The sequence below is a fragment of the Cicer arietinum genome, chromosome 2, assembly GCF_000331145.2.
Source record: "Cicer arietinum cultivar CDC Frontier isolate Library 1 chromosome 2, Cicar.CDCFrontier_v2.0, whole genome shotgun sequence".
Classification (NCBI taxonomy): Eukaryota; Viridiplantae; Streptophyta; class Magnoliopsida; order Fabales; family Fabaceae; genus Cicer; species Cicer arietinum.
The window spans coordinates 11,304,746-11,317,033 of NC_021161.2; the positions used below are offsets into that span (position 1 = coordinate 11,304,746).

Here is a 12,288-nt window from a genome sequence, read left to right on the forward strand (position 1 = left end):
GAGGTAATAGAACAGAGATGCAACATTTATTCAAGTTAATTGAAGATGCAAAATATGTGTGTTGGAATAGAAAGCGTGAAGACTCCGATGTTATGAGAGAGATTTTTTGGGCGGATCCAGATTCAGTGAAGTTGTTGAATTTATTTTCGATTGTGTTGATTATGGACAATACCTACAAAACCAAAAAATACAGAATGTCATTACTTGAAATTGTTGGTATGACATCAACAAAGAAAACATTTGTAGTTGGATTTGCTTATTTGGAATGTGAGCGGGAAGAAAACTTTTGTTGGACATTAGAAAGACTAAGAGATTTCTTTGTTACACAAAACAAATTTCCTCAAGTAATTGTGACAGACAGAGATCTTGCGTTAATGAACGCAATTGGTATTGTATTTCCACGTGCTGTTAATTTGCTTTGTCGATTTCATATCGACAAAAAGGTTGGAGCAAAATGCAAGCAATATGTCTTAAAGGATAGACAAGAGTCGGTATTGAATATGTGGAAAGACATTATGTATTGCAATGATGAAAAAGAGTATATCATGTGCTTGCACATGTTTGAGCAATCATGTGCCGATAATAAAGTGTTTGTTGATTATGTGAAAGAAACTTGATTGATTCCTCAAAATGAAAGATTTGTTGAAGCATGGACAAATCAAGTGATGCATTTGTAGAACACAACGACTAACAAGTATCTAATGTGACTCTAAAACTTTGATTTTGTAATTTTATTTAATATTGTTGAATTTTATTTTATTTTCTAATGTGACTCTAAAATTTTATTATAGGGTTGAGTCAGTTCACTGGAAGATCACCGATCTGCTGTAGGATAAATGGCGGCTGTGAACTAGAAGCATTTGCACAGGTGGGCGATACACTATAATGTGGGACCTCGGGTACACCATCTGGTCGCACCAGCAGTGGATGAGACACCTGATAAAACCACTCAAAATATCCATCTTCACACTCAAATAGATATGTAGTTGGACGAAGCTTGTGAAATATCTTTGTCATTTGCATCACATATCTCAACCATTCCACATCTACATCAAATAATCTATAAGGATTTAAAAGTGATGGTGATGGAATATATTGGATATATCCAAATTGTCTCAAACACCTCTCTGACAGATATTTCACTACAGTGCTGCATAATCGAATGTGACCAATATAAAGCATGATATCATCAAAAGGAATGACACCCCTATGATTCTCTCATGGTCTCCATATAACATTCGCATGTATCAATGCATCAATGATACGTCTGTACTCATGAACCTTGTGATTTCCTTGTTTATAGCACTATCTATTCATTTGAGAAAAACATTCCACGTCAGCACCCTAGTCACCTCTATTACAAATATTTGAAAAATATTCGTAAATCCAACACTATTGCAAATAAAAATAAATATATTAATGATAAACAAAAAAAAAATAATTAACAATAAATAATAATTAATAAATTAAATATAAAAATAAATAAATAAATGATATATTAATAACTAAACATAAAAATAAATAAATAACAATAATTAACATAATATTTATTAATTAAAATTAAATTAATAATTGATACCTAAAGCAGCGTCATATAATCACCTAGTTGTTTGGTGTCATAACAGCATGCATCTGAGATGTAGTCATAAAGCACTACGAGTGCAGTAGTACCCCATGCATATTTATATGTACCGTCTAAATATCTGAATAAAGAAAGTTATTTCGTATTAACTAGAGTATGACTCTTATCAGCAAAAATAGTACTCTATACTAAATTCAACAGATATGCCCTAACAGCACAGTCTAATCTCTCTACTGCACACTGCCTTCTGAAGACCTCTTTCAACCAATCCAATCTATAGTGTGCACCTCTAGTCTTTTTGGTCTCCTCCCAGATCTCTTTTGCGGTCACTCCTAATAAAGTTATGGCAAGATTACATGCCATTACTCTATCTACATCAGGTGAACTGTAGAACTCACCCCTAATAGGCAATCCCAGAAGATTGACAACATCATTCAAAATAATCTTTATTTCACCAAATGACATGTGAAATGACGATGTCTCGGAATGCCATCTTGCCACAAACGCCTAAATTAGGTTGTTGTCAATCATCTTCAAACTACTCCGTTGTAATGGGTTCAATCCTGACAAATTCACCAAGTTCTCTATGGGTCACGGGAATACCGACGGGGTAAATTGTTGTATTTTCTTTCCATGCGCAACAATTTTCAGCAATGGTCACTCGTGTATACAAAGAAAATATATGACATTAAAATTAAATATAGACCAAAAATAATAATTAATTTAAATATTTTTAATGCACTATAAATAATAATTAATTTAATATACCTCACCAAACAATAGTCTAGCTGAAACATGATGACGATATCGTGTAAGGACAGACAAATCATAAAGTCCTCCAAGATACCTGGTGACCTCACCAGGTCCTTCAGCTCCATCATGCCCCTCCCCTCCTCCATATGCTCTCCTTCATGAGCAAATGCAACCTCCTTCTGCTCATGTACCTCCTCATCCTCATGCACTATAGAAGGCTCCCCATACTGATACATAGTCACATCTAGGATATATCCATGATCATGATGTCCCTCATTATCGTCTTCAATTATCATTCGTCTTCTTCTCCTTGAAGTTTTCGGTCGAATCCTCTCTGGAGGATTCATTGCGAATGATGTAGAAGTATCAGTGTCACGTGTAATTCGTATGATGTTGTCGTCTCTTCCTTGTACGCCCACTGAAAAATTAAAAAATAAAAATAAATAAATCACAATTAGTGATAAAATTATAATTAATTAAAATAAAATAAAAAATTTATATAACTTCCGGGGAACTTGAGGTTCAAGTTCTCCAGCAACTACCAGAAATGTTAAGCCTCAAGTTTCCTAGAACAAGCCTCTGTATTGGAGAAGTTCAAAAAAGTTTTCCAAAAGAGTATTATGTACTGGAGAACTTCAAAAAATGTTTTCCGGAAGAGACTTCTATATTGGAGAACTTCTAACAAGTTTTTCGGAGTGTATATTGTGTATCGGAAAACTTGTATTCAAGTTCTCCGAAAGTTTAGAAAAAAAACTCACTCTTGAGTTCCGGAAACCTTAAAATGAGAGATGGTAAATTTTTTGAAGTTTTATTATTTAAACGAGGGCAAAAATGTCATTTCATTTCTGATCTGGGGGTATAGGTATAATTAGGGTGGTATGGGGTAAAATTTTCAAGTAAAGAGTGGCAAGATTAGGCCCAAAAACATGTGGCCTTTAGAGCCCAATTCTTCATCTTCTCTAACCTAGGCCCAAAAACACTTTGAAGACAAGAGAACCAAACAACCAGTTTTACTGTGAAATCACGTTTCAAAGGTGCAAACTCGCGTTTCAACGCAGAACCAAACGAACCCTCAGCATTTTCATTCCGCTTTTACTGTTCCTTCATCTCTTCTAAAACTGTGTAATTTTTGAACAGGGAGTAGAATGTCTTGCACCACCTTCAATGTTGGAACTTCTTTTAACCTCAATGGATGCATTAAGCATGGAGTTTCTAAACCGTTTTGGTTCAGAAATCAATGTAGTTTTCACAAATCTTCTACTCTCTTATTAGATACTTTGAATTTGAGCTTTACTGATCATAGTTTTAGTTGGTATAATACACGTTCACGCTCATTCCAAAGTGTTTTCAAATGTATTGCTCAGAGTTCAGAGCCATTAGCTTCGGTTGGTGCTGAGACAAACAACAATTCTAGTAAGCACTGCACTTTATCGATCTTTCAATTCCCTTTGTTATATTTGTTTTTGTTATAAATTATAAATTCAGATAGAAAAAGATTAAGGGCCTGTTTGGATTGACTTTTTTTGAGTTTATATACTGACACAATCATTGTGAGACTATATGAGGGAGCTTAAGGAAACAATTTATGATATGTTCATAAGTAATTTTTTGGTTTATTTGTTTAACCTCTCTAGAATAAGCTTATAACTTACTATGAAAACTGTTTAACTTTATTTCATCTTCTCTTATAGAAATAGCTTATACATACGCATTTATATGATAAGTGTTTATATTTTATAAGTGCTTAATTGAACTTTTTATCCAAACATGACCTAAGGCAACCCACAGGGAGAGAAATACAATTGCTTGTAAGTTATTTTATATCAATTGTATATCATTTACTCTTGCAATTATTTTAAAGAAGTACACAAATTAGTTGTAATTCTTCGATGCATAACATTAGCCGTTTTACCTTCCAACGATTTAAAAACATGTTTTCATAAAAAATTAAACTTGAGTTATTGTTGAAACCATACTCACATTGACCAGATATGCAAAAGCAGCACATGAAACCCACAAATAAAAAACTAAACACACATATTGTTGTATAATTTTTCTACTCTAGCATCCGATCTCGGTATATACTCACTTTATTGCATGTACTTTCTTTTTTTTTTTTTTTATGTTAATTATTCCAAAGAAGAAAGGGTGGCTGTTCTGGTTATTGGTGGAGGAGGGCGTGAACATGCACTTTGCTATGCCTTGCAACGATCACCGTCTTGTGATGCTGTGTTCTGTGCCCCTGGCAATGCAGGAATTGCAAGCTCAGGAAATGCAACTTGCATCTCAGACCTTGATGTTTATGATGGAGCAGCTGTAGTTTCATTTTGTCGGAAATGGGGGGTGGGACTAGTTGTTATTGGACCTGAGGCTCCACTTGTGGCAGGTCTTGCAAATTATTTAGTTAAGGCTGGAATTCCAACTTTTGGTCCATCTGCAGAGGCTGCTGCTCTTGAAGGTTCTAAGAATTTCATGAAGCATTTGTGTGACAAGTACAACATCCCCACTGCCAAGGTCTGTTTTCTTGTTCTGAATCTCATCAAACAGATCAAAGATTGATCTTTATTATATTGGAATGATATTTATGTATGTTTCCTTCGTGTATCATATCTTATGAGGAGCTCATATGCTCTTTTTCCCTGAATTTTGTTACATACTTAGAGGATCAGATAAAACTGTTTAGTGTTGGTTTCTTGATATGCAATTTTTGTAATGCTAGCGGCATTGTCTTATGTGAGTTGTCTACTTGTCTTCGTCTCTTAATAGCTCTAGTAATTAGGTTGCAATATAGTTTTGAGAAATGATGCATATGATAATTAATGGAGTCATTATGTTTTGCCCTTACTTGTTCTCATTTTTCTATGTATATGTATATGGCGTTCTTCCCTGCTCTCTTTGTTTTTCTATTTTGCTTCCAGGTTTTTGTGTAGTTTTTACTTATAGTGGACTCATTAGTGCAGTACAAAACGTTTACAGACCCGATTGCAGCAAAGCAATATATTCAAGAAGAAGGAGCACCAATTGTCGTCAAAGCAGATGGACTGGCTGCTGGAAAAGGAGTTACTGTTGCCATGACACTTGAAGAAGCATATGAAGCAGTTGATTCAATGCTGGTGAAGGGTGATTTTGGTTCTGCAGGTTGTCGTGTCATCATTGAAGAGTTTCTAGAAGGAGAAGAAGCGTCGTTTTTTGCATTGGTTGATGGAGAAAATGCAATTCCACTAGAATCTGCTCAGGACCATAAGAGAGTTGGTGATGGTGACACAGGGCCAAATACTGGTGGCATGGGTGCATACTCTCCCGCTCCTATATTAACCAAGGAACTTCAATCTATAGTAATGGATTCTATTATCATGCCAACAGTAAAAGGGATGTCAGCAGAAGGTTGCAAGTTTGTTGGTGTTTTGTATGCTGGACTTATGATTGAGAAGAAGTCTGGCATGCCAAAGTTAATTGAGTATAATGTGCGATTTGGTGATCCGGAGTGCCAGGTTAGTCTAGTCATAAGAAGCAGTTTCTAACATACGTACTTAACCTTTGAAATACACCATAAAAGGCTAGAACTCATAAGCATTGGTTATAAAAATTCTGTTAGGACTCCTTAGTTCTCATATATACACAGAGTACAGTTGATAGTTTAGATATGTTGGTGTCATGTTATAATTGTTTTGTCCTTTTGTTCTTTTGAAAAAGGATTAAAGGGACTTTGATGTCTAATGCTTGTGATTGTCCATTTTTATTTGTTTGGGGTCATCTTCATTTGGTTTTCAAATCACATGTTGATGCCAATTTCTTATGCTTAACAAAATTTATATCCAACACTTTCAAAGCTCTCTTCACACATAATTTGAAATGCAAATCTTGGACCCTATTTGAGTTACTGACAGGCACTAACAATCATTAGTTTATTTACAAAACAAAGGGGTGTAACCTGTAACCTTTTGATGGCAGATGATCATCGCATTAACATTATGTTTTCTGTTGTTAATATTGAACTATTTTAACTTATGTGTGTCATTTTTCCTTTTGGAATTTTACACAGGTCTTGATGGTTCGGTTGGAGTCTGATTTGGCCCAAGTTCTACTTGCCGCATGCAGGGGGGAGTTGAGTGGGGTATCACTGGACTGGTCTCCCGGGTCTGCCATGGTTGTGGTAATGGCAAGTAAAGGATATCCTGGATCATATGAGAAAGGAACTATAATTGAAAACCTCGAAGAAGCTGAACTTGTTGCTCCAGGTATCAAGATATTCCATGCTGGAACTGCTTTTGATTCGGAGGGAAGATTTATTGCAACTGGGGGTCGTGTTCTTGGGGTTACTGCTAAGGGAAATGATCTTGAAGAGGCATGTGATCGAGCTTATCAAGCTATTGAGAATATTAACTGGCCTGGGGGCTTCTACCGTCGAGATATTGGTTGGAGAGCTCTTCCTCAGAAACAACATGCCACAAAGGTATAAAATAAACTACTGCGACAAGATCAGTAATAGACACTGATCAACGATCAATAACAGTAAATTGGATTACAAACTTAGAGTTGTGTCCATGACAAGAGGGGGTAATCCATTGTTGATGAAACTTGTAATTTATTTTTGTATAACAGGATTGATAGCATTGATGCTGCAGAAGTTAAGTTATTTGATTGAATCGAAAAGAACAATAGAAGTCACTCACCTTGCTGAGTAAAGCAAAGATGTTTCATCTTGACTCAACACGTTCACCACAAAAGGAAAAGGAAGCCATTAAATGATCAATGCATAATTTTTGGTAATTCTGATTTTTTCTATTAGAGAGCAGAAAGACACCTACAGAGGAACAACACTCGGTATTTATTCTATTCGTTCCGCATGGATTGATTAATTGACAGTGAAAGAAACTGTTAAAAGAGGTTTAGAATGGCTCCTCAATTTTGTAAAGCATCAGAAATTGTCATTGAAAGCCTCCTATATAAAACTCCTTGACGTTCATTAACTCATTACTTGGCTCCTCAATTTTTCACCTATAAGGTCAAATTTTGAGCAAAAACACATTTGTTTAAAAAACCATTAAAAATAAAAAAAACATGCAAGAACAAGTGCAATCAAAGAAAGAAAATTACTTAAATAAGAAAAGTGAATAAAGAAAGAAAGAAAAGAAAGAATCACTCACATTTGTGTTTTAGATAAGTTAATAATATATTTAGTTGCAGTTTTCTGTTATGGCAGTTGCTTCATTTGTATCAATTTATATAAACACTCGTTCACTAATATCTACATTTTTAAATCAGCATCCATATTAACCTAGTAAGTCAAAATTTATATATTTTCCAAAATTATATTTTAAAAATATATTAAAATTAAATTAATAATACAAAATTGTATCTTCCAAACCAAATTTCCTTTACGGGTAAAATGAAACAGTGAGTGTAACCACGTTAAGTGTTTTTTTAGACAATTTATTGTTTTGTCGATTAAGATTACAATATACTTTAATCTTGGAAAATGAATCTCCTGTTCTCCTATGCAATTTATGATTAATTTAGTGTTTGTTTCCATGAAGTAATTGAAAATTCTAAATTTAAATGCTTTAATTGAATCTCTTTTATGAATTTTGTTGTTTAAATAGAAGAAATGTTTAATTAAAATTGAGTCAATTTTTAATAAATTTTAAAAGTTTGGAGGTAAAAACATAACAGCAAATGAAAAGTGGTTTGAGATTGAATTAAAAAATTTGGGCTAAAACTGGAATTTTTAAAAAGTTATAGGACCAATTTGCAAAATTTAAAATTTTAGAGACCCTTTTGTAAAATTTTAAAAAGAAATAAGGACTAAAGTCAAAATTGTTGAACATACAGGGAAAAGATATAAATTTTAAAAATATAGTGACCATTTTAATATTTAAATTTTACAAAATAAAGAAAAAATTTCAAATTATTAAATTTTCAATAATGCTACCAACACCCCCTAAATTACTACCCACACCCCTCAAATATTAAAAAAAATTAAAATGTCCAAAATGCCCTTATATCAATCTTACAAATTTATTAACTCATAACTCATATTCATCACCATTCAATCCATCTCATAACTCACATAAAAAAATCACCATACCTCACTAACCATAACTCATAATCATTAAAAACTTACATCGCTCACTCATAACCTACAACACATCAGTTTGATCATCACATTGTGGTTAAATCTACATAAAAATGTGTGTTTGTTGGTCTGTATTTGAGTTCGTATTTTTTTTCTAAATCTGAGGATTTTACGTGAACTCAGTTCATGTACGTTCAGATGTTACGTGAACTGAATTCACGTATGGTTTAAAAAAATTAAAATTTCAGAAACTACGCAATCTAAATTAACGTAAACGTACGTGAATTCAGATTGCGTAATCAATGGAGTTTGACAATACAACCCTCAATATGTACGCACTCTGAATTCACGTAAACGTACGTGAACTCAGATTGCGTAAGCAATGAAATTTGAAAATTGAGTCTAATACGTGAACTGCAATTTACGTATGGTTACGTGAACTGAGTTCACGTATGTTTACGCAATCTGAAATTTAGTAAACGTACGTGAACTCAGTTCACGTAAACATACATAAATTGCAGTTCACGTACATGTTAAACAAAAAATTGAAAATTTTGTTTTCCTTTGTTTTGGATGCAGATAAATGGACCAAGGGGGAGACAACAGTGATGAAATGTATGAAGGTTTGGAACCTGATTTTGAGGATATGGATGATGGTTTGGAACATATTTCGATGAAATGTATGATGATTTGGAAGCAATGAATGACACTATGAACAAGGGAGGTGAAGTTGTTATGGTTGATCTGACTGATGTGTTTAGCACCAATATGATGTTTGATACGCGAGATGATTTATTAAAATGGGCTAGAAATGTTGGAAGGGAAAATAGAATTGTCGTTGTTATTTTTAGATTCGAAACTGCGACAACACGACCAAGAACAAAGACAAAATTAATTCTTGGTTGTGAAAGAAGCAGTAAATATAGACCTTCGAAGAATCTTAAACCTACGAGGAGTTCTTGGAGTAGAAAATGTGAATGTCCATTTACACTGAGAGGTACACCATCAAATGTTGGTGAGGGATGATATCTGCATGTAATATGTGGTGTTCATAACCACGAATTGGCCAAAAAACTGACAGGTCATGCTTTCTTAGGCCGATTGTCTCAGGAAGAGAAAGTTGTACTTGGTGATATGACGAAAAATATGATCAAACCAAGAAACATATTGATGACAATAAAGGATCATAATGTTACAAGTTTGACGACAATAAAACAAGTTTATAATCCACGTCAAGCATATCGTTCATCACTTAGAGGTAATAGAACATAAATGCAACATCTTTTGACATTGATGGAATGCGACAAATACGTCTATCGATATAGGAAGGTAGATAGTTCAAATGAGTTGAGGGATATCTTTTGGACTCATCCAGACGCTATCACTCTTGTAAATAATTTTCACATAATATTGATTTTGGATAGCACATACAAGACATGTAGGTATCAAATGTCATTATTTGAAATTATTGGTGTTACATCTACTGAAATGACATTTTGTGTGGGATTTGCGTATCTACAGTCTGAGCGTGCTGATAATTTTACATGGGCACTACAAATGTTGAAAGAACATATTACAGGTGGTGAAGTTGAAGTAATTGTTACTGATAGAGATCTTGCTTTGATGAACGCAGTTGAATATGTTTTTTCAAAGGCAGTCGTCAATTTATTATGCTTGTTTCATGTATGCAAAAATGTAAAAGCGAAGTGCAAGATGCCTGTTTTTCCAAAAGAGAGAAGCAAGTGCAAATAATAGAGGTATGGGAGGCTCTTGTTTACAGTTATGATGAGACTTAGTACTACATGAATTTGGCTAACTTTGAAGGAATTTGTAGTAGCTCTTCTATCTTTAATGATTATGTACATGACTAGTGGTTAATTCCTCACAAGAAAAGATTTGTTGAGGCGTGGACAAATAGAGTTATGCATTTTGGGAACACTACAACATAAAGGGTTGAGTCCGCGCACTGGAGTTTGAAACGAATATTACAAGATAGCATTGGTGATATATGCAGTGTTTGGGAAACCATCAATAGCATGATTGTATTACAACACAGTGAGATAATAACATCATTTGAAAAGAGCATAATTCAAAAGGTCCATCGACATAGTAATAGATTGTACGCCAATGTGTGTGGTGTTGTGTCCAAAAATGCAATAGATCACATTGCGGCAGAGTTTGATCGCGTGAAGTATGTAGGTATAGATAAGTCTGAATGTCGTTGCACAGTTAGGAGAACACATGGTCTACCTTGTGCATGTGAGATAGCCAGGTACAGTATGATCCCCTGTTCCATTCCGTTAGACTACATTCATATTTGGTGGACTGAATTAACTTTTCATGATGATGGATCGGGTAAACCTTCAGAATTATCTGTGAAACATGAAATAGAAGTGATAGTGAAAAAGTTTGATAAACTTGATGTACTTGGAAAAATTGCACTTAAAGGTAAATTACGTGAGATCGCGTATCCATCGACTACGTCGATGTGTCCACCTGTTGATAAGGTTAAAACAAATGGTGCACCTAAAAAAGGAAAAAGTAAGGTATCAAAAAGAGATAAATCAACCACGCGTGATCCATCTTGGTGGGAATATGTGGATACAAGTGTTCGATGCAACAGTACAAATGCATGTAGTACTGTAACATCTAATAAAGTACAATAACCTCGATCATCAGTCAAAAAGCTCACACCTCGACCATCAGTCAACAAAGTTCAACAACCGAGAGTTCTTATCTTCAAGGATTGGTTGCCAGTTGAAATTCACAAATTCATAGATGACATTATTGATGTGGGCGAGGATGGTAATTGTGGATATCGTGCAGTTGCAGCTTTACTTAGAATGGGTGAAAACTTTTGGGCATTCATTCGTCAAGAGTGTGTGGTAGAGCTTCAAGAATTCATGTCTCATTACGAGATAATATATGGAGGACAAATTTTTGTTCAACAATTTATACACAATGTATATGTTGAACATGTTGCAACTTTGGATAATTGGATGACACTTCCAGAAATGGGACATGTGATTGCTTCGAAATTTAACTTGGTTTTCGTCGCATTATCACTTAACCAATCACAAACATTTTTTCCACTTAGAATTCCACCACCAACACTTATTTCAGATCATCGTATGATAGTTATTGCATTTGTTAATAATTGTCATTTTGTGCGGGTATTTAATTTTTCCACTTAGAACACTCATTTTAACCTTTAATGTCATTTTTTATAAATTATTAATTTATTATTTTAACAGGTTTATTTAAAGCCAAATTCTCCTATACCATCACCAAGTAATTTGTGGAGAAAAAATTGCACAGAAGAAGCACGTCAATGAGAATTTATTTACAATGATCACATTCAATATTGGTTGAAGATATTTCCATGCAGTATAGATGAATATGTTGTAAACTAAAAAGTAAACTAGATGAATATGTTGAATTTTGAAAGTTGGTGTATTTTGGTGAATTATTGTATTATTGTATTTTGGTTTATTTTGGTGAATTATTGTTATAATGAATATTTTGGTGAATTTTTACAGATGTTATAATGTATATGTTGTAAACTGAAGATATCATATTCGAAAAGTATTACCAAAATATTACATATCTAAAAGTACCAAAATATTACATATCCAAAAGTATCAAAATATTCGAAAAGCAATACCAAAAGTACCAAAATATTACATATCTAAAAATACCCAAACATTACATATCCATTTCAAAAGTACCATGTTCCAAAATATTATAAATAAATTCTAAGTCCGTATATTTCTTCTACGATATGGTACTATGTTCGTCCAATCTCTACCATCACCCCTCTGACTTCGCAACATCAAAATTAACTCATTAACGAGTGACATGCCATCAGGTAATATCA

The 12,288-nt window shown here is 33.9% G+C and overlaps 3 protein-coding genes across 4 annotated transcripts; all 3 read left to right on the forward strand.

Annotated features, from left to right (window-relative positions):
• The first annotated feature begins 3,341 nt into the window (after positions 1–3,341).
• On the forward strand, positions 3,342–7,309 carry LOC101491186 (phosphoribosylamine--glycine ligase). Of its 2 annotated transcripts, XM_012712840.3 has the most exons (5): positions 3,342–3,748; positions 4,476–4,849; positions 5,296–5,826; positions 6,378–6,788; positions 6,938–7,309. In XM_012712840.3, exons 1-5 carry the CDS (start codon positions 3,481–3,483, stop codon positions 6,941–6,943), a joined length of 1,590 nt encoding a protein of 529 aa, XP_012568294.1. In that variant the 5' UTR covers positions 3,342–3,480; the 3' UTR covers positions 6,944–7,309. The 2 variants fall into 2 exon arrangements, with proteins under 2 accessions (XP_012568294.1, XP_012568295.1); XM_012712841.3 differs by having other exon boundaries at positions 4,479–4,849; positions 6,378–7,309.
• Positions 7,310–9,089: 1,780 nt separating this feature from the next.
• LOC101507655 (uncharacterized) lies at positions 9,090–9,683 on the forward strand. Its single transcript, XM_004490119.1, has 2 exons — positions 9,090–9,408; positions 9,493–9,683. Exons 1-2 carry the CDS (start codon positions 9,090–9,092, stop codon positions 9,681–9,683), a joined length of 510 nt encoding a protein of 169 aa, XP_004490176.1.
• A 764-nt stretch (positions 9,684–10,447) lies between these two features.
• LOC101507980 (uncharacterized) lies at positions 10,448–11,746 on the forward strand. Its single transcript, XM_004490120.1, has 3 exons — positions 10,448–11,045; positions 11,091–11,584; positions 11,666–11,746. Exons 1-3 carry the CDS (start codon positions 10,448–10,450, stop codon positions 11,744–11,746), a joined length of 1,173 nt encoding a protein of 390 aa, XP_004490177.1.
• The last annotated feature ends 542 nt before the right edge of the window (positions 11,747–12,288 follow it).